Source organism: Pelophylax lessonae, assembly GCF_965119305.1.
Source record: "Pelophylax lessonae genome assembly, chromosome: 6".
NCBI classification, from domain to species: Eukaryota; Metazoa; Chordata; class Amphibia; order Anura; family Ranidae; genus Pelophylax; species Pelophylax lessonae.
The window spans coordinates 40137984-40165866 of record NC_138773.1 but is presented as its reverse complement, the minus strand read 5'-3'; the positions used below and the strand labels follow the sequence as shown (position 1 = coordinate 40165866).

The 27883-nt window shown below is 42.5% G+C and overlaps 1 protein-coding gene across 1 annotated transcript in view; it reads right to left on the bottom strand.

Annotated features, from left to right (window-relative positions):
* LOC309558541 (uncharacterized protein) overlaps positions 1–27270 on the bottom strand; it is a gene marked incomplete at its 3' end in the record, with an annotated part of 63463 nt that extends 36193 nt beyond the window's left edge. The window contains exons 1-2 of the mRNA XM_082261620.1: positions 27188–27270; positions 11464–11793 (exon numbers count right to left, since the gene is read on the bottom strand). Coding sequence (XP_082117746.1) covers positions 11464–11793; positions 27188–27233 — 376 coding nt within the window. The 5' untranslated portion in view covers positions 27234–27270. The remainder of the gene's footprint in view (positions 1–11463; positions 11794–27187) is intronic.
* Between the last annotated feature and the right edge of the window lie 613 nt (positions 27271–27883).

Below are 27883 nucleotides of genomic sequence, written 5' to 3'. Positions count from 1 at the left end.
CCACTATATCCAATGAGGGAGCTTGTTGGACAGTGAAGGAAACCTAGCCAGTGACACATCATGTTTTATGGCAGTCCCAGTGGGAGGGCATTCTTGCAATGTATCCTGGGATTGACCATAAATACTGAGGGAGCGTGTGACAGGGCGTCTTTTTGTGGAAGCAAAGTCCCAGGAGGAGGTGGATGACTGTCTCTCCTCCTGCAGAGTGTGAGGAAGGTGGTTCAGGCAGTTGGAATAGTGAACCAGGTGTGGAGCTGAGCTGCAGAGGATCCAGTGAAGCTTACAGTGGAGATGCTGGCAGAGTCTCTTGGAAAAAACAGTGTCCGTGAGTACCTGGAGATTTGCCAAAGGGTCTGCCTAGGAAAGTGGACCACTCCAGAGAAGTCAGGGGATCAAGGAGCCAGCTCACACACGGAGTGATACAGCAAAGGGGGTGCCGTGTAGTTGACCTTGAAGAATAGGAGCAAAGGGGGTGCCAGGAAGGGCCATGAAGATTGTTCTGCAGTACAGTACAGTTTACCTCAGACAGTTCAATTAATACTACTTCACTGCTAATGAAGCAGCGGCCTTGCCGCACTCAGCATTATTCAGTCGTCCCAGCCTATTGTGCATAGTTATACAAGTTGGAGTATCCCACTCATTCCCTTCTCCCATCCAAGTTCTCAATAAAAACACAAAAACCAAAGCTCATAGACTGTTTCCTGACTGAGCCAAAATCACTTTGAACATGTGGTACTGTTATGCTGTTGCTAATGGTAACCCAGGGGAATCCGTATTCCGCAGCTCCCAAGTAGTGCTATATATATATATATATATATATATATATACACATACACAGTATTTGACAAAAGTGAGTACACACCTCACATTTGTGTAAATATTTTCTTATATCTTTTCATGTGACAACACTGAAGAAATGACACTTTGCTACAATGTAGTGAGTGTACAGCTTGTATAACAGTGTAAATTTACTGTCCCCTCAAAATAACTCAACACACAGCCATTAATGTCTAAACGGCTGGCAACAAAATTGAGTACAGTGAGTAAGTGTAAATGTCCAAATTGGGCCCAATTAGCCATTTTCCCTCCCCGATGTCATGTGACTCATTAGTGTTACAAGGTCTCAGGTGTGAATCGGGAGCAGGTGTGTTATATTTGGTGTTATCGCTCTCACTCTCTCATACTGGTCACTGGAAGTTCAACATGGCACCTCATGGCAAAGAACTCTGAGGATCGAAAAAAAAGAATTGTTGCTCTACATAAAGATGGCCTAGGCTATACGAAGACTGCCAGGACCCTGAAACTGAGCTGCAGCACAATGACCAAGACCATACAGCGGTAAAACAGGACAGGTTCCACTCAGAACAGGCCTTGCCATGGTCAAACAAAGAAGTTGAGTGCACGTACTCAGCGTCATATCCAGAGGTTGTCTTTGGGAAATAGATGTATGAGTGCTGCCAGCATTGCTGCAGAGGTTGAAGGGGTGAAGGGTCAACCTGTCAGTGCTCAGACCATACGAAGCACACTGCATCTTCTAAAGATGATGCTCAAGAAAGCCTGCAAACAGTTTGCTGAAGTCAAGCAGACTAAGGACACGGATTGCTGAAACCATGTCCTGCGGTCTGATGAGACCAAGATAAACGTATTTAGTTCAGATTGTGTCAAGCGTGTGTGGAGGTGCAACCAGGTGAGGAGTACAAAGACAAGTGTGTCTTGCCTATAGTCAAGCATGGTGGTGGGAGTGTCATGGTCTGGGGCTGCATGAGTGCTGCCGGCACTGGGGAGTTACAGTTCATTGAGGGAACCATGAATGCCAACATGTACTGTGACATACTGAAGCAGAGCATGATCCCCTCCCTTCAGAGACAGGGTGGCAGGGCAGTATTCCAACATGATAACGACCCCAAACATACCTCGAAGATGACCACTGCCTAAACAATGTAGGCTATGTGGGACTTTGAGTGAGACACCAGCAGGTAATGCCCAGCATCTCCATCCCTGTATCAGAAAAAATGAAAGTTGAAAAGGATTAAAAGAGGTGCATAAAAGCCAGCCAGCCCCCAGTCTGATGTAGTCACCCTCCAGTCTGCCACCAACCAAGTAGACCTGTCTCATGATATAAATAAAGAACAGGGGTTTAGATGACCACTGCCTTGCTAAAGAAGCTGAGGGTAAAGGTGATGGACTGGCCAAGCATGTCTCCAGACCTAAACCCTAATGAGCATCTGTTGAGCATCTTCAAAACGGAAGGTGGAGGAGCGCAAGGTCTCTAACATCCACCAGCTCCGTGATGTCATCATGGAGAAGTGGAAGAGGACTCCAGTGGCAACCTGTGAAGCTCTGGTGAACTCCATGCCCAAGAGGGTTAAGGCAGTGCTGGAAAATAATGGTGGCCACACAAAATATTGACACTTTGGGCCCAATTTGGACATTTTCACTTAGGGGTGTACTCACTTTTTTGCCAGCGGTTTAGACATTAATGGCTGTGTGTTGAGTTATTGTTAGGGGACAGCAAATTTGCACTGTTATACAAGCTGTACACTCACTGCTTTACATTGTAGCAAAGTGTCATTTCTTCAGTGTTGTCACATGAAAAGGTATAATTAAATATATACAAAAATGTGAGGGGAGTACTTACTTTTGTGATATACTTTATATATAATTATATATATATATATATATATATATATATATATATATATATATATATATATATATATATATATATTTTTTTTTTTTTATCATGGGCCCTATAAGGGTTTACAATAAAGATTATTTATGCTTTTTTACGCTATGAGCAGCCCGTCTTTTGCTTTTGTTTTCTCTCCCCAAGATTGCACTGGGAACTCTTCACTCTCTGGAGGGAGCTGACCGTTTGAAGACTGCATCTTGGTCATGGAGACCATTAAAGCTTTACTTGATCCCCTTGCCATATGGTAACAAGGATCAACATCGTCTAGTGAGTGGGAATTTTTTTCAATATCTCTCACGGAGGATGCCACCATTCTTACTTCCAGGATATACTCTCACGACGCATCTGGGCATAGTGGCAGGAAGATTGCGCCACCCTTGGTGGAAACCCATGAAGGATTTATTGTATACCAATATCTGATCTGTTTTTACTAGACTGTATTTTTAGTTTTGATGCACTGGGTTTATAAGGGGTGACTTATTTTTTTCTTTCTTTCTCTGCACTAGCACTTTATATGTAATTTCCTCACACATATCATTTTAACACATTGGTTTATCATTTACACATTGTCAATTTGTGCTTTTTTGGGATATTTGCTGATCATTTTTTTGAACTAGCGCTGTTTATGGCATAGAGTGTACCACTCCTGCGTTTGTTTCTGTTTATAGTTATACCGTTGGTTTTGCAACAGCAGCAACTCAATTTATTCACACTGCACTTAATTTTGCTTCACTTATTTGTTTATTGGTGCAAGTGGGTTAAGACTCCATTAACACTAGTACGACTTGTCCGGCGACTTGTGTGCCCTCAAGTCGCCCCAAGTCGCTTGTCATAACAAATGTAATGTAAATGAATGAGAGCCGTCTTAATATGCACTACTGAAGTCACTCCGACTTCAGAAAATGGTCCTGTACTACTTCAAGGCGACTTGTATCCGACTTGTGCCAATAAACTTCAATGGGAGTCGCCTCCAAGTCGGATCCTTATCTTTTGTCAAGCGACTGTGATCCGACTTTCCAGGAAGAAGGAAATTTAGCCAGGCATTCCCCACATTGCAGCCATGTCTACAGTTCCTATATACCATTATCTTTGCCTGGTCTGTGTGAGTGGCACTGGTGGACACAAATAAGTGGCACTGGTGGGCAGTGGCACTGATGGACACTGATTCGTGGCACTGATATGTGGCACTGGTGGACACTGATTCGAGGCACTGATACGTGTCACTGGTGGACACTGATTAGTGGCACTGATACGTGGTACTGATATATGGCACTAATACGTGGTACTGGTGGACACTGATTAGTGGCACTGATACGTGGTACTGATATATGGCACTGATACGTGGTACTGGTGGGCAATGAGGAAATGAGTAAAAAAAAAAAAACAGAAAAGGGGAATTAGGTCACAACACATCATATTCTGATTGGCCAAATACAAAGTCGTCTATCATATAAGTCGCTTTAAATAATTGACAAGTCGCGCTGAAGTCGCGGTAAAGTTGCGGTAAAAAGTCGCTCCGTCATGGGGCGACTTATGGTCGCGGTAGCATGAACTTATTGTCTTATAGTAGTCACATTATCATCAGCAACAGCATGCTTTGCCCCAACAAGCAAAGGCAGCAGAATATGAGTATTCATTAAAAAGGGAATTTACTCCAGAGAATAAACTATAATTCTACCACTTTACAAAACTCTGGTGCAGTCACATCTGGAGTATGCCATCCAGTTCTGGTCTCCAGTCCTCAGGTAGAATATGCTGGAACTGGAAAGAATCCAGAGAAGGGCAACAAAGCTAATAAGGGGGCTGGAGGACTTCTGTTATGAGGAACAACTACAAATATTAACCACTTCTGAACCAGAAAGTTTTACCCCCTTAATGACCAGGCAATTTCTTGCGATACAGCACTGCGTTATTTTAAGTGACAACTGCGCGGTCGTGTGAAGCTGTACCCAAATAAAATTGATGTCCCTTTTCCCCACAAAGAGCTTTTTTTTTTTTTGTGGTATTTGATCATCTTTGCGCTATAAACAAAAAAAGAGTGACAATTCTGAAAAGAAAAAAAAAAACAATATTTTTTACTTTCTGCTATATAACATTCCCAATAAAAAAAGTTACTGCGTCTACAAACTAGTGGAAAGATTTATGTCATTTTTATTTATTTATTAATTTTTTTATTAGTAATGGCGGTGATCAGCGATTTCTAACAGGACTATGACATTGCGGCAGACTGATTGGACCCCTAACTGACATTTTTGACACTTTTGGGGGAGGTTAGTGACATTACTACAGTAATCAGTGCTAAAAATATGCATTGTTACTGTAATAATGACACTGGCAGGGAAGGGGTTAACACCAGGGGTGATCAATGGGTTAAATGTATCCCTAGGGGATGCTCGCTAACTGTGTGGGCGTTGTATTCACTGAATGAACACAGAGACCTGTGCTCCTAAATAAGAGGAACAGAGGATCCCTGTGTTCATTGCTGAAAGAACATTGGTCCGCTGTGTTTACAATGGCAGACCGCCATTCTGTCTCCGCGGGGATCGATCGGCTCCCCCTGTGGCCAATCGGCACGTGCATGTGCCCCCACTAGTGGTCCTGTGAAGCAACATACAGTTGCGTCGTTTCGCAGGACAGAGCCAACCTGCCGCAGTATATGTACTGCTGACGGTCGGCAAGTGGTAAACGTACTCGTGTGAGAGGAGATATGATAGCAATCTGCAAATATCTTAATGGAGATTCTAGCATAGGGAACAAACTATTCGGTCTCAGGGACTGTAGGAAGACACAGGGTGGTTTACCCTTAACCTGTGTAGGGAGTTTTTCACTGTCAGGGTGGTAAGGATGTTGAACTCCCTTCCACAATTGGTGTTGTCAGTGGGAAGTATTGATAGGGCTCTCCTCACTTCCTGGAACATTGGACTTGGTTTACTCACTGACAACACGCTGTTTGCTGTCACAAGTGGCTCTTCTGGTGGATGGCTTGCATCCAATGTGGCATGGCTGTAGATAAGCTCTTTGATTTTATATTTCTTTGAGTTTGCATGTGGCTTTTTAATCGTAATAAACCCATTGATGCTGCACGGCACCCCCTTGTGTTCCTCTTTTGCAATGTACTTTATATTTTTACACTTTCCGCACCCCCAACATGCTGGACTGCTATCCTACTCTTTTTTTTTTGGTGGGGGGGGATGGTCCATTAAATTGTATCTAAAACCTTAAAGCGGACTTCCGGCCGCAAAATCGTTACAATAGATTTTGTGGCATCCGCTTCCTTAGTGTCACTTGAAAAAGAATTGGATATTCCTCTGTGGCCGCGGCCCACGCCCCCACTTCCTGTCCTGCAATGCGTCCTGGGTGCTCATACTCATCCCTCCCAGGAGGCAATGGGCAGTGATGTAAGCGGCCGGCCGCTCCTCTCATCGCGTTATTTGCAAACAGGAAATGACGCGATGATAGGTGTCCCTATGGAAACCCTTACTATGCCGATCGCACAGTACTGGGCATGCGCGAGATTTCGCACTGCATTCATCTGCCCCCTCCAGCTAGAACCAGGAAGCAGGGCATACATTTGCATACTGCGGCTTCGGGTGACCAGAACAAAGATGGCGGCGCTAAGCAAACGTTTTATAAAGTAAGATTTTATGATTGCCAATCAATTATTAAACTGTGTAAAACCGGATTAGCGGATGTATGAAGGGCGGTGGATCACTGTTTGGGAAGTATTTAAAAAAAAAAACATTCTGTGGCCGGAACTGCGCTTTAACTTTTTTTTAGTTTTGGATGGTGTAGAGGAGGGTTAGACTCCCAGTTAGATTAATTATTATATATAAAGCAGAACTAAACCCTCCTATCATTTTCAGCCAAGGAAACTGCCATCTTAGCCTCTGTTTGATCTGCAACTGCCATCGTGTGTGATTACTCATGACACCATTTGATGGTTTGACAGTTTGGCTGAGAGCACAAGCAAATGTGACAGTTATTCCCGACATGCCAGGAATGTAACTGTTTTTTCAAACCATTAAATCAATGGGTTTAGTTCCGCTTTAGGATATACTATAAACTAACTAACCCGTAGCTAAAGTAACGTATGATTGGCCTGATTGATGAAAATGTTCTGGAGTAGAATTGATTCTCATAGCATTAAATTCTCCACAGCGGCCAATCATATTCTGTCTTTACAGTGTTGAAGAAGGAAAGGAGAAATCAGACGGAATTCTGCAGGAGCATACAAATCTGTCTGAGACTATCCTTCTGAGATTGTCAGAGATACTTTCAGGATTGTCATGTCACTCTCACCTAGGCACTGTTGCTGCCTGGAAGCTGGGGCTAAGTTAAATTAGAAGGATAGACAGAACTTTTTTTCATTTTGGATAGTGTAAGGGAGGGTTATAACCCCTGTCAGTTTAGGTTTTGCCATCTATGTCCTATTGGGGAGATTTAACGTCACTTTCTGTTGCATAGCCAGCCAAACAGTAAGTGAGAGGAAATCCCGGCAAATTAAGGGAATTCCTTGGGGACCCCCCAGGTCACCAGAACTAATGTCCCCATTGGAAAAATTTGCCTATATTACTTTTCTGGGTACAACCCAAAATTTGGGTTTTCTTTTAATTTCACTTTAGAAGAGAATTTCTTAACAGGGCACAAACAGCAAAAAAAAATCAAGTGTTCTAATCCCTCTCCACTCTATCCAAAATGAAAAAAAAAGTTTTGCTTTAGGTATATTTTGAGTGTATTTTGTATTCCACTGTTTTTTTTTATATCAGATATCAGCTGACCCTGTTAAAATGCAAAATAATTTTAGCCTCATGCTGGGGTAGAGGGAATCAAGCTGATGAAAAAAATGATTAGTTCTTTAACCACTTCCTTACCGGGCCATAGTAATATGACGCCGGCAGGAAGTGTCCCTCGGTCCGGGCGGGTGTCATATGACGTCCGCCCGGATCAGCTGCTCTCCAGCCCAAAGGGGGCGTGCAGCGCAGCGATCGGGGATTCGGCATGTCCGTCAGAACACAGCCCATCCCTGATCAGTGTAAAGAGCCATTAAAAAAATGTCTCTTTACCATGTGACTGGCCGTGTCCAATCACAGCCGGCCACATGCACTTCCCTCGTGCACGCCGCTCGCGCGCATCCCCCAGGGGCACGCAAAGCGGCGATTGGGGATGGAGAGTGTCACTCTGACACAGTCCATCCCTGATCAGGGTAAAGAGCCAAAGAAATTGGCTCTTTACCACGTGACTGGCTGTGATTGAACAGAATGTCAACAGAGAACACGCTAACTAGCTGTCACCGTGTTCTCCTCCTCACACACTGATCCTGTGTGAGGAGGAGATTGCGGTAACAGCTAGTTAACAATTACAGTGCACCCCAAAACACACTGATTGCCCCCCCAATAAAGAGTACCTGTCACTAGCCCATCAAAGTACCTGTCACTAGCCCATCAAATTACCCAAGTACCTGCCACCAGCCCATCAGGTACTCTGATGGCAGGTACTCGGGTACTCTGATGACAGGTACTCGGGTATTCTGATGGGCTGGTGGCAGGTATTTGGGTACTCTGATGACAGGTACTCGGGTACTCTGATGGGCTGGTGACAGGTACTTGGGTACTCTGATGACAGGTACTCGGGTAATTTGAGTACCTGTCATTAGAGTACCCGAGTACCTGTCATCAGAGTACCCGAGTACCTGTCACCAGAGTATCCGGAATCAGAGTACCCAAGTACCTCTCTGCAGCCCATCAGAGTACCCGAGAACATGTCATCAGCGTACCCAAGTACCTGTCACCAGCCCATCAGAGTACCCGGGTACCTGTCATCAGAGTACCCGAGTACCTGTCTCCAGCTCATCAGAGTACCTATCTGCAGCCCATCAGAATACCTGAGTACCTGTCCCCAGCCCATCAGGGTATCTGAGTACCTATCTGCAGCCCAATAGAGTACCTGAGTACCTGTCTTCTGCCCATCAGAGTACCCGAGTACCTGTCTCCAGCCCAGAGTACCCAAGCACTTGTCTCCAGCCCAGAGTACCCGAGTACCTGTCTCCAGCCCAGAGTACCCGAGTACCTGTCTCCAGCCCAGAGTGCCCGAGTACCTATCTGTAGCCCATCATGTTACCCAAGTACCTGTCTCTAGCCCATCAGAATACCCAAGTACCTCTCTGAAACTCATCAGAGTACCTGAGTACCTTTCTGAAGCCGATCAGTGTACCTGAGTACCTGTCTGCAGTCCATCAGAGTACCTGAGTACCTATCTGCAGTCCATGCCTCCTAGATTATGTGTTGGGGTGTTTGCTTTCCAAAATGGGGTCATTTTGTGGGGGTTTGCATTGTCTTGGCGTTCCAGGGCCTTCAAAAGTGTGATAGGTTGTAATGAAATTATATGTGTAATTTATGCTCCTAGAACACCTGACGGTGCTCCTTGCATGTTGGGTCTCTGTATGTAGCTATGCTGTGACAAAGTCCCACATATGTTGTATCGCCATACTCAGGAGGAGTAGCAAAATGTATTTTGGGGTGTAATTTTTGCTATATACATGCTATGTGTTAGAAATATCTTATAAATTGACAACTTTGTGTGAAAAAAAAAATGTTTTAATTTTCTTTCAACATTTTCCAAAAACTTGTGGAAAAAAATGACATGTTCAAAAGACTTATTATGCCTCATAGAATATATACGTTGGGGTGTTTGCTTTCCAAAATGGGGTAATTTTGTGGGTAATTCCATTGTCCTGGTGCTCCAGGGCCTTCAAAAGTGTGATAGGTCATTAGGAAATTATATTGGTAATTTATGCTCCTAGAACACCTGACGGTGCTCTTTGCATGTTGGGCCTCTGTATGTGGCCAGGCTGTGTAAAAGTCTCACACATGTGGTATTGCCATACTCAGGAGGAGTAGCAGAATGTATTTTGGGGTGTAATTGCAAGTATGCATATACTGTGTGTGAGAAATAACTTGTTATTATGACAATTTTGAGTAAAAAAAAAAAAAAACGACTTAAAAAAACTCACCATGCCTCTTACTAAATACTCTGGAATGTCTACTTTCCAAAAAGGTGTCATTTGGGGGGTATTTGTACTGTCCTGACATTTCAGAGCCTCAAAAAATGAGATAGGCCGTCGTTACATCGGGTGTGATCAATTTTCAATGATTGGCACCATAGCTTGTAGACGCTATAACTTTTACACAGACTAAATAATAACCACTAATTTGGGTTATTTTTACCAAAGATATGCAGTAGTATAAATTTTGGCCCAAATTTATGAAAAAAAAATTACTTATATGCAAAATTTTATAATAAAAACTAAAACAAAATGTTTTTTATTTCAAAATGTTCGCTCTTTTTTCACTTATATCGCAAAAAATAAAAAACCCAGTGGTGATTAAATACTACCAAAAGAAAGCTCTATTTGTGTGAAAAAAATTATAAAAAATTTGATTGGGTACAGCGTTGCATGACTGAGTAATTATCATTCAAAGTGTGAGAGCGCTGAAAGCTGAAAATTGGTCTGGGCAGGAAGGGGGTGTAGCTGCACTGTATGGAAGTGGTTAAGAATAACTATTTCTGCAATAACAAAAATGGATTTCCTTACCTGAAATGCTCACTTTGATCTTTTTATCTACTGCAAGAGGACTGTTGGTCACTGAACATGTGTAGACTCCACTATCTGACAAGAATGTATTAGATATGGTCATACCAGCATTTCCATTCAATGCTTGATCTATATCCAATGATATCTTATAAATTGACAACTTTGTGTGAAAAAAAAAATGTTTTAATTTTCTTTCAACATTTTCCAAAAACTTGTGGAAAAAAATGACATGTTCAAAAGACTTATTATGCCTCATAGAATATATACGTTGGGGTGTTTGCTTTCCAAAATGGGGTAATTTTGTGGGTAATTCCATTGTCCTGGTGCTCCAGGGCCTTCAAAAGTGTGATAGGTCATTAGGAAATTATATTGGTAATTTATGCTCCTAGAACACCTGACGGTGCTCTTTGCATGTTGGGCCTCTGTATGTGGCCAGGCTGTGTAAAAGTCTCACACATGTGGTATTGCCATACTCAGGAGGAGTAGCAGAATGTATTTTGGGGTGTAATTGCAAGTATGCATATACTGTGTGTGAGAAATAACTTGTTATTATGACAATTTTGAGTAAAAAAAAAAAAAACGACTTAAAAAAACTCACCATGCCTCTTACTAAATACTCTGGAATGTCTACTTTCCAAAAAGGTGTCATTTGGGGGGTATTTGTACTGTCCTGACATTTCAGAGCCTCAAAAAATGAGATAGGCCGTCGTTACATCGGGTGTGATCAATTTTCAATGATTGGCACCATAGCTTGTAGACGCTATAACTTTTACACAGACTAAATAATAACCACTAATTTGGGTTATTTTTACCAAAGATATGCAGTAGTATAAATTTTGGCCCAAATTTATGAAAAAAAAATTACTTATATGCAAAATTTTATAATAAAAACTAAAACAAAATGTTTTTTATTTCAAAATGTTCGCTCTTTTTTCACTTATATCGCAAAAAATAAAAAACCCAGTGGTGATTAAATACTACCAAAAGAAAGCTCTATTTGTGTGAAAAAAATTATAAAAAATTTGATTGGGTACAGCGTTGCATGACTGAGTAATTATCATTCAAAGTGTGAGAGCGCTGAAAGCTGAAAATTGGTCTGGGCAGGAAGGGGGTGTAGCTGCACTGTATGGAAGTGGTTAAGAATAACTATTTCTGCAATAACAAAAATGGATTTCCTTACCTGAAATGCTCACTTTGATCTTTTTATCTACTGCAAGAGGACTGTTGGTCACTGAACATGTGTAGACTCCACTATCTGACAAGAATGTATTAGATATGGTCATACCAGCATTTCCATTCAATGCTTGATCTATATCCAATGAATATCTGGGATCAGCTGATGTCACATTGTTGTTGTAGCTTAGGATGGGTTTTCCTTTTAAATGCCACAAGACTGCAAAAAATCTGGGCTCTGCAGGAAGTTTATCTGCTGTGAAGGTGCAGGGAATGTGGGCAATGGATCCAACTCTGGCTGTATATGTTGAAGGTCCCGTCATCTGTAGAGCAACACCTGCATGAAAGAAAAATAAAATGTATATTTAAAGTAAGGTGAGGTCAGAAAAATAGAGCTATTTCTTTGCAATATTAGAATTTGTCATGCACACAGGTTTTCTTTAACTTTCTTTAAACTTTAAATTAACTAAGTTATTGATGTTTTGAAGAGATCCTCCACTGTTCCCATTAACAGTAAATTGACATGTTTGTACGAATGTAGCCAATAATGAGAGCTCAGATGGTTATTGTAACGGATCTTAGTACCCCAGGTGGGCACATCCGCCGGACCTGTGTCTCCTGTCCTCCAAACGCACCCACAGCCTGCGAAGAAGCCATAACCAGCCCTTAACCCCTCAATCACGAGACAATCCACACAGGTGTTGAGGGTTCAACATGCAGAGCTTAAAACTGTTTATTAAATCCCAAGACATACAGTTTTACACACAGTTAGGGACACTCCCCTTAGCCTTGCCAAAGGGGGGAAGGGGACAAGGAACAACCAATGGGAACTGAACATTTGTACATTGAAACAGGCTACAGATAACCTAATGAGCTTATGGTAAACAGGCAGTCTCTCAATACACACCCCCTGCGGAGAGATGTCTCCAGTCCAGACCATTGTCTATGTGTCATGAATCCACACAATTAGACACAGAAACAGGAGGGGGGGATGGGGGGAGAAGGGCTGTAGCATTACATTACATCAACTCAATGCCAGCATGTCCCTAGGTCTCCAGTATCTTCTGGCCCATAGTCTGTCGCTAGGAGGCTTGCGCACAGTCCCCTCCAAAACACACAGTGACAGTGGGTTCTGTCACAGTTATCATAAGATTCCATAATCATTTATTGATGGTGTCCATAAAAAAACCACCAGGATAAAAGGCAGCCAAATAATTTCGAGGGCAAACAACCCCCCTTCATCAGGACTCCAATAAAAGTAGCAATACTCTTATAGGACTTTGTCTGGAAGCTCTTAGACAGTGCTCTTTTTCAAGAACTGGGCTTTAAGAATCACAATGGACTGTGGTGGCCAATGTTGTGGAGGCACTAAGCCCAATCAAAACCTCCTGAGTAACACATGTAGGATCAGAGTTCAGCACCTCACATCTACTCCATCTACACCACTTACCTATATTCTCCAGCTTTCCCCCCACCCATCCTTTCATCATCATTAAAGCTTAGCTAATCAAAGGTGATGTCCCCCCCCCCCCCCTCTGTCACATGACAAAGTTTAGGCCTAGCAATCGGGAAGAACTGCATCATGGAAGGTAGCTACATGCTCCCTTATAAAAGTATATATTAAATCAGCGCAATCTTAAAGTAAGTTTTGAAATACCTCTATTTACAAAATAAACTAAATATATTCACCCAATGGCAGTTAACATAAAAGTGTCTTCCACTAAACACATAAATATAATACACATCAAAATAAAAAAGCAGCGCCAAAGATTCAAATAATTCCTTTAACCCAATCGGTGCACAATTGTGCCAAATTATATATTAAATCAGTGCTATAACACTGTGCAGTAACAAACTATAAAAAAAAAAAACTATATTATTTATTAATGAGTGGAAAAAAATAAATTAATAAATATATCCAAATGTGATAAGTCCATATGAATATGTGTCATATCACACATTCCTTCAATGAAATTCCACCGTGCAGTGCCAAAGCAGATAATAAAGTGCTGGGGCTCTCTTCCACCCGTGCTAACAAGATGCTCACCTCAACATATGACTCGTGCTACCAGTGAGTCAAATAGAGCTGTTCCCCTCTGGGGATATCAATCAAAATACTGCTCACCCCTCTTCTCCTTCCTCTTCCTCCAAGATAAAATACCTCCAAAATGGCTCCACAGTATATATATAGGGGGGGAAAAATAACACACCCTCTAGAGCTCTCTGTATTTCTAGTTTATTTCACATTAAAATTCAAAGTAATACACTTACAAAACAGGCACTTAAAGCGGAGTTTCACCTAAAACCCAAAAAAATACATAAAAATACCCCCCGGGACAGTCAGGGCTAGTGCATTCCACAATGGATAGCCTCTGAACTGTCCCGGGTTGCACTTACCTGCAAGAAGAAATACTTACCTTGAAAATGTATTGTCCAACGCTGCCATCTCAGGTGTGGGCAGCTTGAAGCCAGCGCGATCCTCTTCTGCGTCCTCTTCCGTCCTCTTCACTGCACTGCACCGGCCCCGCCGTCACTTCCGGGGCTGCAGCGTCATCCCTGCACAGCTTCTGGGCATGCCCAGAAGCTGTTTAGCAAGATATGACGGTGCCTGCACCGGAACTGACGTCGTGGCCGGTGCAGGGGCATTGATTCCTGGGAGTGATGACGTTTAGCTCCCAGGAATCATTGCAAGCCAGGAAGTGTCGACTCGCCGTGGCCGCCGAGGGAGGAAGAGGAAGTAAGGTAAGTATACTATCTTCTAGAACATGGTAAGTAAAAAAAAAAAAAATTGCGATTATCCATTTGTTTTTCAGGTGACCCGGAGCAAGAAGATGGACCGAACTTCAATTTTAGGGTGGAACTCCACTTTAAGCAGTGCGAGCTCGACAAGCTTCACAAGGTGATACTCTTCGAATACACCTCCACTAGAATGGCCGAGATGTGACGTCCATGTGCAGGCTCCACCCCATACGCGTTACGTCCAAGCATAGACTTCGTCAGTAGGGGTGGAGCCAGGCCAGCATAACGTCCTATCTAATTTATACCAAGCCTGATCAGCAGTGCCCGCCTTCCCTGCAGGTGAAAATTCCCTCCCCAATGCTCCGTATCGGCACTTGCAATACCAGGAAACCATCACAGGGAAGAGAGAGGGGTCACTAATGCTAAAAAAGAGAGCCGGGGACACCGCTTATCTGATACCCTATCTTAACATAAATTACCAGAGCCTGCCCACTCAAGCCACCCTCTCGGCCACCTTAGCATACAATTCAATAAAAGCTACCTGGATATACAGCAGCATACACATTTAAAATAAATACAATTTACATGTTGAAATATTAAATACATACTAAAATGCATAATAAAAAACAAAAAATTTTGATATCTAAAAAAATCCCCTTAAAGGAATAGAATTCTAAAAATTTATAAAAACGATATGTCCCTCATTTATCACTAATAAAACAATTCAGGTCGAAATCAACTTTTAAACCCCTAGGTGTAAGAACTTTAGCCTCAAAAATCCAATACGATTCTTTCCTACTGAGTTGCCTAATAAAGTTCCCTCCTCTCCAATGTCTCTCTACTTTTTCTATCCCCCCAGAAGTTCAATGAACTGGGGTCTTTTTTGTGAACTTCTTTAAAGTGACTAGAAACATTGTGCCTTATCATCCCCTTTTTTATTTTTTTAACAAGTTCTCCCATCCTAACACTTAAACTTCTAGATGTACATCCTATATACTGGAGCCCACATCCACACTCCAGCATATAGGTAATGCCCATAGTGGCACAGGTAATCATGAAATATAAAATCAAAAATCTGATTACCGGTGGGATTTATCTTTTTTGATAAAATATATTGAATTAGGCATTACACCATGTGGGCTGAGAATCAAGAAACAATGTCGTTTTTTAGACGAGGATCTGACCAAAGAATGGAGATTTTTGGCAGAATACTGTACCACCAAATAGAATAAATGAATTATTCAACAAAGATAGAGGTAGTTAAAATTGACCCAACAGACGATACAGGATAAAGAAAAAAAATTTTCAGGAATTTCAATCTTCCCGTTTATCTTCAAGATTGTGGGACACATTGGAACGGAATGTGAAACTGCATGAAGATGAGCTTGTTAATACTAAAGTCAAAAAATTAGAACGTGATGTTTCTGATTACAAAAACAATTGAGTATTCCAGTGGAAACATCCCAAATACACAATTGCACCCACATTTCAACATGTTTCTAATGATAAAAGAATTAGGATGGCCACCTCATCCTCTTGAAAAAAACTGAAAAAAATCGAACAGTAAGAACAAACGTCCTTATGATAAATATAGGCAATATCAGTCCAATTTAACATCAGACAGCCATGGGCCGATTGATGAACTTATCAGTGGCCCAGGTCGGGCTGGTGTTAATGTCGACACAGAGGCTGCTTTTAGGGTCAGGAACGTAGACCCTGTGATTGAGGTGACCAAGACCACCACCAGTGGTGATCTTGTGCCTTCCCCCCCATCCATCATGCAAGCACCATCTCCCCAGGCAACAACATTAATATTTCCATACCCATTCACAATAAATATAGTTCACTATCTCGAGACCTAGATAGATATATCAGGGAAGGTGGACGACCAAAAATCTTTGAATCTTCCATCAAAGCTACTAGGAATTAATCAATAGATAATATAACAACTTCAGTTGTGTGGGATTTTCAGACCCCCAGCTCCAAAGGGAAAAATAAAAGAGAAAATAAATCTCACAGAGGACGAAGAGGGGGCCGGTGTCTCAAGACAAAACAAGAAAGAAAGAATATGGTCCAAGTAAACAATGACACAACCAAAATTTACAATCTATTCTCTCATGCCCTTTCTGAGGTAGAAACACTTCTTCTCAAAAAGGGACTTGGGTTCTCTCCCTCCATTAGGCACCAATAATTTTAGTTTATTTAAAGATCTGAATAGGTTTATACGATTCCTTACGATCAGAAGACATTATGTCAACAGCTCGAATATAGGAATGAGCTCGAATGAGGAGTCTTTCCTCAAACAACATCCTCTCCTTCTCATTAAAACAACATTGCCGAGGGTAACCTCCCCAATAGGGAGCCCATCTTATATATATTGGAGGAATTATGGTCAGAAAATAATACTGAAGAGGTTTCCACAATTCTATGTATGCACCCAGAAATTGTACATACCAATTTTAGACCCAAATCCACTTTTTATCCAGCTCAGTGCAAAGATGCATACATAGAGACGTACTATCAGGCAGTATACAAGGATCTCAAAACACTCTGAGACCCCCAAAGATACATCTCAAGGTAACCTCACTAGGCCGGAACAATAGGCATTAAAATAGCTGATAAATAATAAACAGATTATTATTAAACAAACTGACAAGGGGGGGGAGTTTGGTTGTACAGAATAAGACTGACTATCTTCAGGAAGCTTGTCGTCTTCTAGCTGACACCAACACCTACATGAAATTGGTTACAGGTTCGTTACCCGGTTTCCAGTTAGAATTCAAGACCTTGGTTGAGAGGGCATGGCGTGGGGGTGTGTTAAAGGACAAAGAGAAGAAGTTTTTGCTTCCTATAGAATGTAGTACTCCATATTTCTACCACCTCCCAAAAGTACACATGTCCCTAGAGAATCCTCCCCACCCAGGAGGCCGATAGTTTTTAGTACCAACAGTTTTACTAGTGGTTTATCAAAATATATTGATCACTTTCTTCAGCCGATAGTATGCCAGCTTCCTTTGTACATTAGAGATTCCAGCCATGTTTTAGAAGCTTTGGGGTCATATTCATGGGAGGATCACTACATGTGGGCCTCCTTGGACGTTTCTTCTTTATATACATCCATTCCCCATGAAGTGGGGTTGACTGCTCTTCAGTATTTTCTAATTAAATCAGGCAACATTAATTCGGAGCAATCCATTTTTATAGTGGAAGGCACCGAACTTTGTGTGCGTCACAATTATTTTTCTTTTCTTGAACAGTTTTTTTCTGCAGGTGAAAGACACCGCCATGGGCACTAATTTCGCCCCTGTATATGCAAATCTTACAATGGGTTACTGGGAGGAGGGATAGGTTTGGACCAACAATCCGTTTGCCCAGCGTATCATATTCTATGGTCGTTATATTGATGATGCCCTCCTCATTTGGAGTGGGGGTCTGGAGGCCTTCACCGCCTTTGTGGCCCATTGCAATGCCAACTCGCTGGGCCTTTCCTTTACTCATGTGTTGGATCCCAGTGTGATAGTGTTTCTAGATCTTCTAGATCTAGTTTTGTCCCATGACAGCGGTGTGATCACCAGTAGGAATCACATCAAACCCACTAGTGGTACTCTTATCTTCATTTCTCAAGTTGCCATCACCAAGCTTGGAAGCATAACATTCCCAGTGGACAATTTCATAGACTTCAGAGAAATTGTTCCAAAAAAGAAGACTACATGACACAGGGTTCCTTGCTGATCAAGAGATTTGAAGATAAGGGTTACCCCTCATCTCTTATAGAAGATGTTTTTCATATGCACATAGATCCGGTCTCTGTGGTCAATAGAGATGATAAGGCTAGAAATAATGTGAGGTGTATCATGTAACTCCCTTACATGCCAATTGCCTTGAGGGACATGCATTACATAGCAGGATTCATCATTTAACCCCTTGCATGCCAAATGCAGGAACATGACTCATCTCCTTACATGCTAAATGCTTGGCAGGGACACAGGCAGGAACATCACCTAATGGTTAAGTGATGATCCTGCCTGTGTCCCTCCGTGTAGTCAGCATGTAAGGGGTTAGTCTTAAGCTCTTACATGCCGAATGCTCGTCAGGACACAGGCAGGACCACTGAAATCCTTACATGCATTTGGCATGTAGGGAGTTAAGTGATTGTGCCTAAGTCCTGTCAAGCATTTGGCATGTAAGTCCTTTCTAGTAGTAAAGTGTTTGTTACCTCAACGGTCATATTGTTCCTGCTAGTCCTTCTGCTTTCCTTTTAAAAACTGACCACACTATGGTAAGTTCCTAGCTATGCTCATGTTCACTTGTTCTTACACCCCCCCCCCCCCCAAACTTCCTGCACAGCCATTCGCTGGGATGCTCAGTGTACTGCTGTTTCTCCTCCCCCCAGCTCTCATATTGGGGGTCAAAAGATAAGATATATTCAGGGAAAATATAAATAGCTAATAGGCTTGCCAGCTGAACACTTCAAGGCCAAAACACAATACCATATAAATATATCATTGAAGTAGTGCAGCGCAAGCAATAAAATATAAACTAGAAAATCCATAAAATCATTAAAAAATCATTAAAATAATCCATCTCATAAAAATCCACATATCCATGACCGCTGTGAATAGGTGCTTCAAACTGGGGCATGCAGGTGCCACTGTGGGAATCCTTCCACCACAAACATTAACAGCCTTTCACCTTCTTGCTAAAACCAAAAAGGTCTCAATACACCTTCCCCAATGGGGTCACAGATTCTCCAGTAGGCGTTCAATAGTTGCGGTGACAGCCCATCCGTAAACCGCCCCTGCCGGCTTCCATGTCCGACACTTACACAGGAACACCGATAAATCCTCTCTGTACTACCGACACACTTCTCTGCCACCGCCGCCTGCCCGAATAGCTCACATCTGTGTAAGCTGCTAGTGGAAGGGACTCATTCAGTGCTAAAAGTCCACAGGTTAGGGGGCGCAAATTACTGATCTTGCCCCGGGCACTGACAACCCACACCTACGCCATTGGTGCAACCTTCAACTGCTTCCCACTGTGCCACCTTCAATTGCTTTGGGTGAAACCTTTCCCAATTTTCAGAGAACTCACCAAATTTCAAAACCCTAAAAATGTATGGGTCGTACTTGCCTATGTAAGCATCCACATAACAGAGCTATCATTTCCCAGTTTGGAACATACATAAAATCAAGAGTGGATATGAGAAAGACATCACATAATTCTGTTTATTAAAATCATTAAAAGCATAAAATTAGTGCATATACATTCAGCAGTACTATCCCTACAATCTATCTATGCTGTGAGACACCTTTGGACAGCAGCATTGTCAGTCTGGGTGGAGTGATGTGTTAAATGTACTAGCAGATGTTGATATACTAGCAAACTGAAGCCAACTAAAGCCAGGCTGTATTAAAAGAGGCTAGTCTGTGCCCAATTGGGAGGATTCCTGGAGAGGACAGCCTGTCCTTATCCTGTTCCTACTCATCCTGAGCCTTTCCCCACCGCTATTCATTCTCCCTAACAGATGGGTTGTCCCTATACTGTCCACTCGCAAAATGTATGCCAAGTCAGGGAGCCAGGGTGTTAAATAGACTTTGTCTGACACAAGATGGCTGCCAGAGTCACATGGGGAGGCAGCATCCAATCAGATTTCTTCCCCAGTGACCCAATAAAACACAGAGGAGATGTACATCCTGGTTTCCTCTTCCTATTCAATGCTGCTGCAGTTTGATTGTCACCTGCAGTGGAAAAAAGAGACTGCACTTGTCAAGTGATCTGGTATTATTGAAAACTTGCATGTTGCACAGGCCCTGTGAAAATTGTGGATAGTGGCTCCAAGGAGGTAATCACATATGAAGTTTGTGAGTCCAATGGCTCCCAAAAATTTGGGTGAGATCAAATGTGGAAGGCTAACCCAGGGATTGGCACTATTCTAGAAAGAGCTAAAAAGTCTCCTTAAAGTGTTACTAAACCCACAACAGTAAAATGTGTCTGTATAGACAGTAAAGCATGCTTGTTATGCTCACCTAAGGGGTTATTCTTCTGCATTGAGTAAAAAGGCTGTTCAATTCTGTGTTCTCTTATCCTCCCCTTCTCCCACTGACTCCAGAGCATGTACGTCACACCATCCCAATTGATGAAATGCCCACGTCTACGACCTCTAGAGTGCAGAGTTTTTCAATGCTCTGGGAAATTTCATGACTAAAGCCCCGTACACATGTACCGATCGTCGGCCGAATGATCGGCTGTCTTTTGTCCGAGGGCTGTCTTATCTGTTGAAAAGTGCAAAAGACTGCACACGAATTTTGTCGGCCAACAACAGCCGACTGCAGAAGTGATGTCATGTGATGGTTAACTTTCCTTGTCTTTTTTCTTTTCTGAGCATGCCCAGTCTTGCAAATCTGCTGTCTGTCGGCCGAAATCTGTACTGACTGGCGAACAATCGGCCGTTCTGGTGTTGGCCAACAAAAATTTTAATGCTTGCACGACAGATTCCGTTCGGCCGAAAATGCGCTGTCGGCTGTCGGAAGCATCATACTAACAAGCCTACAATCGGTCGTCGGCCGAATCTTTACGGCCGACAATCGGTACATGTGTACGGGCCTTAAATGTAAACAGGCCAATGTCATCCACTCTGGGCCTGGTTACAGAAACTTAGACACTTTTCAGGGGCACAGCCAATGCCAAAAGGGGAGGAAGAGTATGAGACCTGGATGGAGCAGGATCTGCAGGCCATCGAGGAATGGGGTGTTCCTGAATTCCAGAAGAAACAGCGGATCACCGAGAGCGTAAGGGGAGCTGCTGCTGAGGCCATTAGAAATCTTAAATTCACCCAAAAGACCTGCACGGCATACGACTATCTTATTATGTTGCAACAAAAAAGGCATCTGATCTGATTTATCAATTAGAGCACACTTTTCAACACCAAGGTGAACCTTTGTCCAAGTACATCAGAAGACTAAACAAAATATTATATCAAATTGTGTTAAGGAATGGGATGGAATCCACAGCTCTAGACCAAGCAATAATAAAAACAGATCCTGAGAGGTGCTCTGCACTCCGATCCAATATGGATTCATTTAAAAACCATTGAGCGATGTCAGTCCTTAAAGCGGAGTTCCGTGCACAAAATCGATATTTTTTTTTGTGCCCGTCCGCTTCTACACCTTCACCTGAAAAGGAATTGGATAGTTAGGTTTTTTTTTTTTTTATTTACTCACCTTGTAATTGAAGATCGAAGATACTCACCTAGTCTTCACTTCCTCCCTCTGTGCCGTGGCTCCGTCGTCACTTCCGGGCTTGCACTGATTCCTGGGAGCTGAACGTCATCGCTCCCAGGAATCAATGCGACGGCACCGGCCCCGCTCGTCACTTCCGGCTAAACAGCTTCTGGGCATGCCTGTTGGAAAAGAAAGACCAGAGCTCCTGCATTAGAACAAAACAAACACCCAGGAAAGAGAAAGCTCTTACATGCTCTACCCAAGCAGGAGGAGACCCTCCGGAAGATTGGGATGAGACAGATGCTGGACAGTCCAAGAGAACTATACTCCAAACCTCATCCACTACAGCAATGTCTGATATTTATGCTCAAGTAATGCAGGCACAGCTTGAAATGGGCAAAAAATGGGCAGGTAGTGGAGACACAAGCACACTTGCAGAAGTTTCTCTCAGATGTCCAACAGGCAATGGTGGACTTGGCCACAGGAAAAAAGTATCCAAAGAAGTTAGGCCTAGTTCCACTTCAACCTTATCTAGGATGAGATGTTACAGGGAAGTGGGTCACTTCAAAGCACAATGTCCCAATGGGGAGAATGTGGCTGACCTTACAGCAGAAGTTGTGAAAGCGTTAAAGAAGCTGTTCCTCGGAAAGCAGGAGGGAAACTTCAGGGGGCCTCAGTGAAGGAGTGAACTGAGGACCCACAGCCTGAAAGCTCCAGGACTGGAGAAACTCAAAGAGAGATGGAGATTCAGAAGCCGGTCCCAGACTGCCAGCCGTGGACGCAGCCAAATTCTTACAAAATGCCCTCAGGTGAACAGACAAGGGAGGTCGATGCAGACCATTCTGCAGGGCTCAAGAGAGACAAATAGGAAGCAAGAAAAATGTGCAGGTGCAGACTACAGAGCTCAACAAACTGCCCAAACAATTAGTGGACACTTCACCAGTAATCTCTATGAAAGTTGAAGGAATATATACAAAAGCTCTGTTAGATATGTGCGCCCAAGTGACACTGATGAGACTTTTATGATAAATACCTGCAGCACATACCACTCCGAAAGCTAGAAGAACTAGAGATTTGGGGAATTCGGACACAGAAGTTCCCTTATGATGGATACATCCCCGTGAAGCTGACCAGTGACGGAGAAATCTGAGACTTTGACACTCTAGCAATTGTGTGCCCCCGTTCCCCCCCCCCCCCCGGGTCTCGACAGAGTTCACTACTAATAGGGATGAATACTGATCTGGTATGGAGGCTTCTTACTAGTGATCGACCGATATAGTTTTTTTAGTGCCGATGCCAATATTTTGGTCATCGGATATTGGTATCGGCCGATATTTTCGGACATTTAAAAAAAAAATTTTTTTATTTGTCACAGGTACTGTTATGGAGGGACTTGGGGGTCTAAAATACCCCAAACCCCTCCTCTGCACTTAAAAGCATTCAAAACAGCCAAGTTCGGCTGTTTTGAATGCTGTCATTATTTTGAATCAGGCGCCGAATACCCAGAAGTGATGTCATGACATCACTTCCGGGTTTTTATATGGAGACCTGATCAGAGCCGAATGCGGCTTTGATCGGGTCTTCTCTTCGACGGCCGTGGAGGTAGGATGCCCAGGTCTCCTGGTGGGATGGGATGTCCCCTCCAGCTCCTTGTAATGACAGCTGAGCGGCTTCTCAGTCGCATGGGTTGTCATTACAAGACAGCTGACCAACCGCTATAGTCGCCGGTACCAGGGTGATGCCTCTAGCTGCAGGCATCACTCTGGTACAGCACTTTCCTGGAATATCGGCAATATCGGTAACCTCAGGGGCTGATTCCGATATATCGGGGAAAGTGCATATCAGCCCCCAATTGGTCGATCCCTACTTCTTACTCCTATAGCCATGAAGAAAGATGAGCAAGTTGAGAGCATTCATCCTCAGTTGCAACAAGCCTATCGGCCTGTTCTACGAGAGCAGAAGGCTCCCTGATGTGGAAGTTGGGAAGGTGTGGAAGCTCGGCTCTGAAGAGAGAGTATTGCAACCTGGTGAAATCACCTATTTGAGAGCCACTGTGAAGCTGACCTGGGATCAGCTTGGGCCCTTCATTGGCCTTGAAATCGATTCTGAGGGAGAAGACGCTGTAGTTGAGGTAATTCCCGAAATAATATTGACCAAGGCTCTGAATCTAAGTTGTGGAAGAGTACAGTGCCTTGCGAAAGTATTCGGCCCCCTTGAACTTTGCGACCCTTTGCCACATTTCAGGCTTCAAACATAAAGATATAAAACTGTAATTTTTGTGAAGAATCAACAACAAGTGGGACACAATCATGAAGTGGAATGAAATTTATTGGATATTTGAAACTTTGTTAACAAATAAAAAACTGAAAAATTGGGCGTGCAAAATTATTCAGCCCCTTTACTTTCAGTGCAGCAAACTCTCTTCAGAAGTTCAGTGAGGATCTCTGAATGATCCATTGTTGACCCAAATGACTAATGATGATAAATAGAATCCACCTGTGTGTAATCAAGTCTCCGTATAAATGCACCTGCACTGTGATAGTCTCAGAGGTCAGTTTAAAGCGCAGAGAGCATCGTGAAGAACAAGGAACACATCAGGCCGGTCCGAGATACTGTTTAAAGCCGGATTTGGATACAAAAAGATTTCTCAAGCTTTAAACATCCCAAGGAGCACTGTGCAAGCGATAATATTGAAATGGAAGGAGTATCAGACCACTGCAAATCTACGAAGACCTGGCCGTCCCTCTAAACTTTCAGCTCATACAAAGGAGAAGACTGATCAGAGATGCAGCCAAGAGGCCCATGATCACTCTGGATGAACTGCAGAGATCTACAGCTGAGGTGGGAGACTCTGTCCATAGGACAACAATCAGTCGTATACTGCACAAATCTGGCCTTTATGGAAGAGTGGCAAGAAGAAAGCCATTTCTTAAAGATATCCATAAAAAGTGTAATTTAAAGTTTGCCACAAGCCACCTGGGAGACACCAAACATGTGGAAGAAGGTGCTCTGGTCAGATGAAACCAAAATCAAACTTTTTGGCAACAATGCAAAACTTTATGATTAGCGTAAAAGCGACACAGCTCATCACCCTGAACACACCATCCCCACTGTCAAACATGGTAGTGGCAGCATCATGGTTTGGGCCTGCTTTTCTTCAGCAGGGACAGGGAAGATGGTTAAAATTGATGGAAGATGGATGGAGCCAAATACAGGACCATTCTGGAAAAAAACCTGATGGAGTCTGCAAAAGACCTGAGACTGGGACAGAGATTTGTCTTCCAACAAGACAATGATCCAAAATATAAAGCAAAATCTACAATGGAATGGTTCACAAATAAACATATCCAGGTGTTAGAATGGCCAAGTCAAAGTCCAGACCTGAATCCAATCGAGAATCTGTGGAAAGAACTGAAAACTGCTGTTCACAAACGCTCTCCATCCAACCTCACTGAGCTCGAGCTGTTTTGCAAGGAGGAATGGGCAAACATTTCAGTCTCTCGATGTGCAAAACTGATAGAGACATACCAAAAGCGACTTACAGCTGTAATCGCAGCAAAAGGTGGCGCTACAAAGTATTAACTTAAGGGGGCTGAATAATTTTGCACGCCCAATTTTTCAGTTTTTTATTTGTTAAAAAAGTTTGAAATATCTAATAAATTTCATTCCACTTCATGACTGTGCCCCACGTGTTGTTGATTCTTCACAAAAAAATTAAGTTTTATATCTTTATGTTTGAAGCCTGAAATGTGGCAAAAGGTCGCAAAGTTCAAGGGGGCCGAATACTTTCACAAGGCACTATATATATATACGTATATATATATATATATATATATATATATATATATATATATATATATATACACATATATACACACACACATGCACACATGCACAGTATATACACGCACACGCACATATATATATATATATATATATATATATACATACACACACACATGCACAGTATATATACACACACACACATGCACACAGACAAACACACATGCACAGTATATACCCCCCTTGGATGGTCATAGGAGTGTCAGGTACCCTTGTTACCAGCTGTATCTTTACAGCAGTAAGGATACTATGGCGCCTTTCACCCCCCTGGATGATTGCAGGATTGCTAGGAGATTCCCCTTTTATGCTGTAACCTTACAGCAGTAAGGTAAGGGTGTAGTAAACCCTGAAGAATTATCCTTTGATTATTTCACCGTCCACCTTTTGGTGTTTAAATCACCCCCTTGATCGGCTCACATATGATATCTAGTGGGAAAACCAATCACAAGACCTCACCTTTATTGTCACATTTATGAACTTTGTTGCTGTGTTTAATGCATTGAGATTATTTATTTCATTTTAGGGACTTCAATCAATTATACATTTATTGCCATTTTAACTTGTTTATTGTTGTCACCAAGTCATGGTTTACACTGTAGTCACGCTTCATATAGAAATTCATCAAATTTGCAATATAAGTGATTCATTATTTATTCACCGTTATCAATTGTTGTCACTTTGCTGCTATTTATATGACTGGCACTGGAGCCATGTTATATATTTAACCTCTTCCTTTGCACTATCAGCACTTTACACTGGTATTTTGTTTACAGCACCGAAGTCACATTGTACTCATGATTGAGATAATATTTTGCACATGTTATTGATGTTTGCTCATTTACGGATTTTTTTGTCACTGGATAAGCGCAGCTTCATTACTTTATTAGTATTTTCTACAATCTATTCAGTTTTTTGGTAAGGCTGAACTAGGAGCAGCAGCTATCCCTGGTCTTTAGCTGTTCTCTAAAGCCCCGTACACGCGATCAGATTATCGAACGATCTGTCGTCCTTTTTTTGTGGCATGCTAGTCTGATGTGGAAAATGAAGAGGTTATTTTCATATGAATTTTCCCGTAAGACAGAATTCTACTTCAGAAGTGATGTCATGTGTTGGATTGCTTTGTATGTGTTCTTTCGTCTCTGAGCATGCCTAGTCTTGCTCTTAAGATTTTTTTTCGTCGAAATCTGTACTAATGAGACGAAAATCGGACGTTGTATTACGGAAGACAAAAATTATATAGCCTGCACATCAGGATTTTGTCAGCCGAAAAGTCGAAGTCGGCTGTCGAAGCACCATACTAACAATCCGAAAATCGGCAGATCGTATGTCGGACGAATGTTCCCATCAGATTTTCTTATCTTGTGTACGGGCCTTTATTCTATTCCACTCCTTTGTGATAGCGCATGGGCTTTGTCACATATCAGCCTATTTTTAACACTGAGGCACCATTCACATGTCAGCGTATGGATCGCGGCGCAATTCCGCCCACGATCCGGAGATTATTGCAAATCGTGGGACGCCTGTGCATTGCCTGTGATTTGCAATAGCCCCCCAAACGCTGAGCGATGTTGCCTCGATTTCCGCCTGCCGAATCGCGGTAACATCGCGCAAAAAAAAATCGCGGGACGCATTACGCCCAAAAAAGTACAAGAGCTTCTTTGGAGCGTATTGCGTCCCTCGTTTTTTTTGCGCGATGTTACCGCGATTCGGCAGGTGGAAAACGCGGCAACATCGCTCAGCGTTTGGGGGGCTATTGCAAATCACAGGCAACGCACAGGCGCCCCGCGATTTGCAATAATCTCCGGATCACGGGCGGAATCGCGGCGATCCAAACGCTGACATGAGAATGCAGCCTTAGGCATAAACATCTGGTTTGCATTTTCTCCATAAATGCAGAAAGAAGAAAAAAAAAATCTGAAAGTAACTGACCTGTGGAGCAGAGAAGGGAGAAAAGCCAAACAATTCTTCCATTCATTATGATGTTTGTTTCTCTGGTAGGTTAAGTGGTGGCCGTCGTGTCCCCGTGATCTGTTGAGAAGGTTAATAAATGAAGAGTTACCGTAAGAAAAGTCTGCCCTGAGTGTGGAAGGATCCCTTTCACTTTCATATTTGCACTTCCTATTAGGCAATCCCTGAAAAAAAAAAAAGTTGAAATCAGGACAGAGAAATGGATCCAGGAGACTAAAGTCCTGAATATAAAAGAAACCCCATTTTAAAGCTGTATGAAAGGTTAGGATATATTGATTTTAAAGAACATTTTTTTAATTGTTTGTGCTGTCATTTAAAAAAAAAAATGCAATGGGGTTTGCCACACATGTACATTCCTTAGTAGCTTAGTACTGTCTAACCAGAAAAATAGCTGAACAAAAACCAGTCGGTTTTGTTTTAGTTACACATTCCCCTTTACCTTTATTCAGTTGGTGACTGTAATGGTTTGGAGAGTAAAGAAAATGATTCAGCCCTCGGATCTGTAAAACATCTGTCTATAAACTACATATAGGCAGTGCCATCTTAAGAGCCTTATAGGCCCCTGGGCAATGCAGTGCACTGGGGCCCTCTGCCTACACAATCACCCACGAGAATATACTACAAGAGAGTACAACTACCTGGAGTATATACCTTATT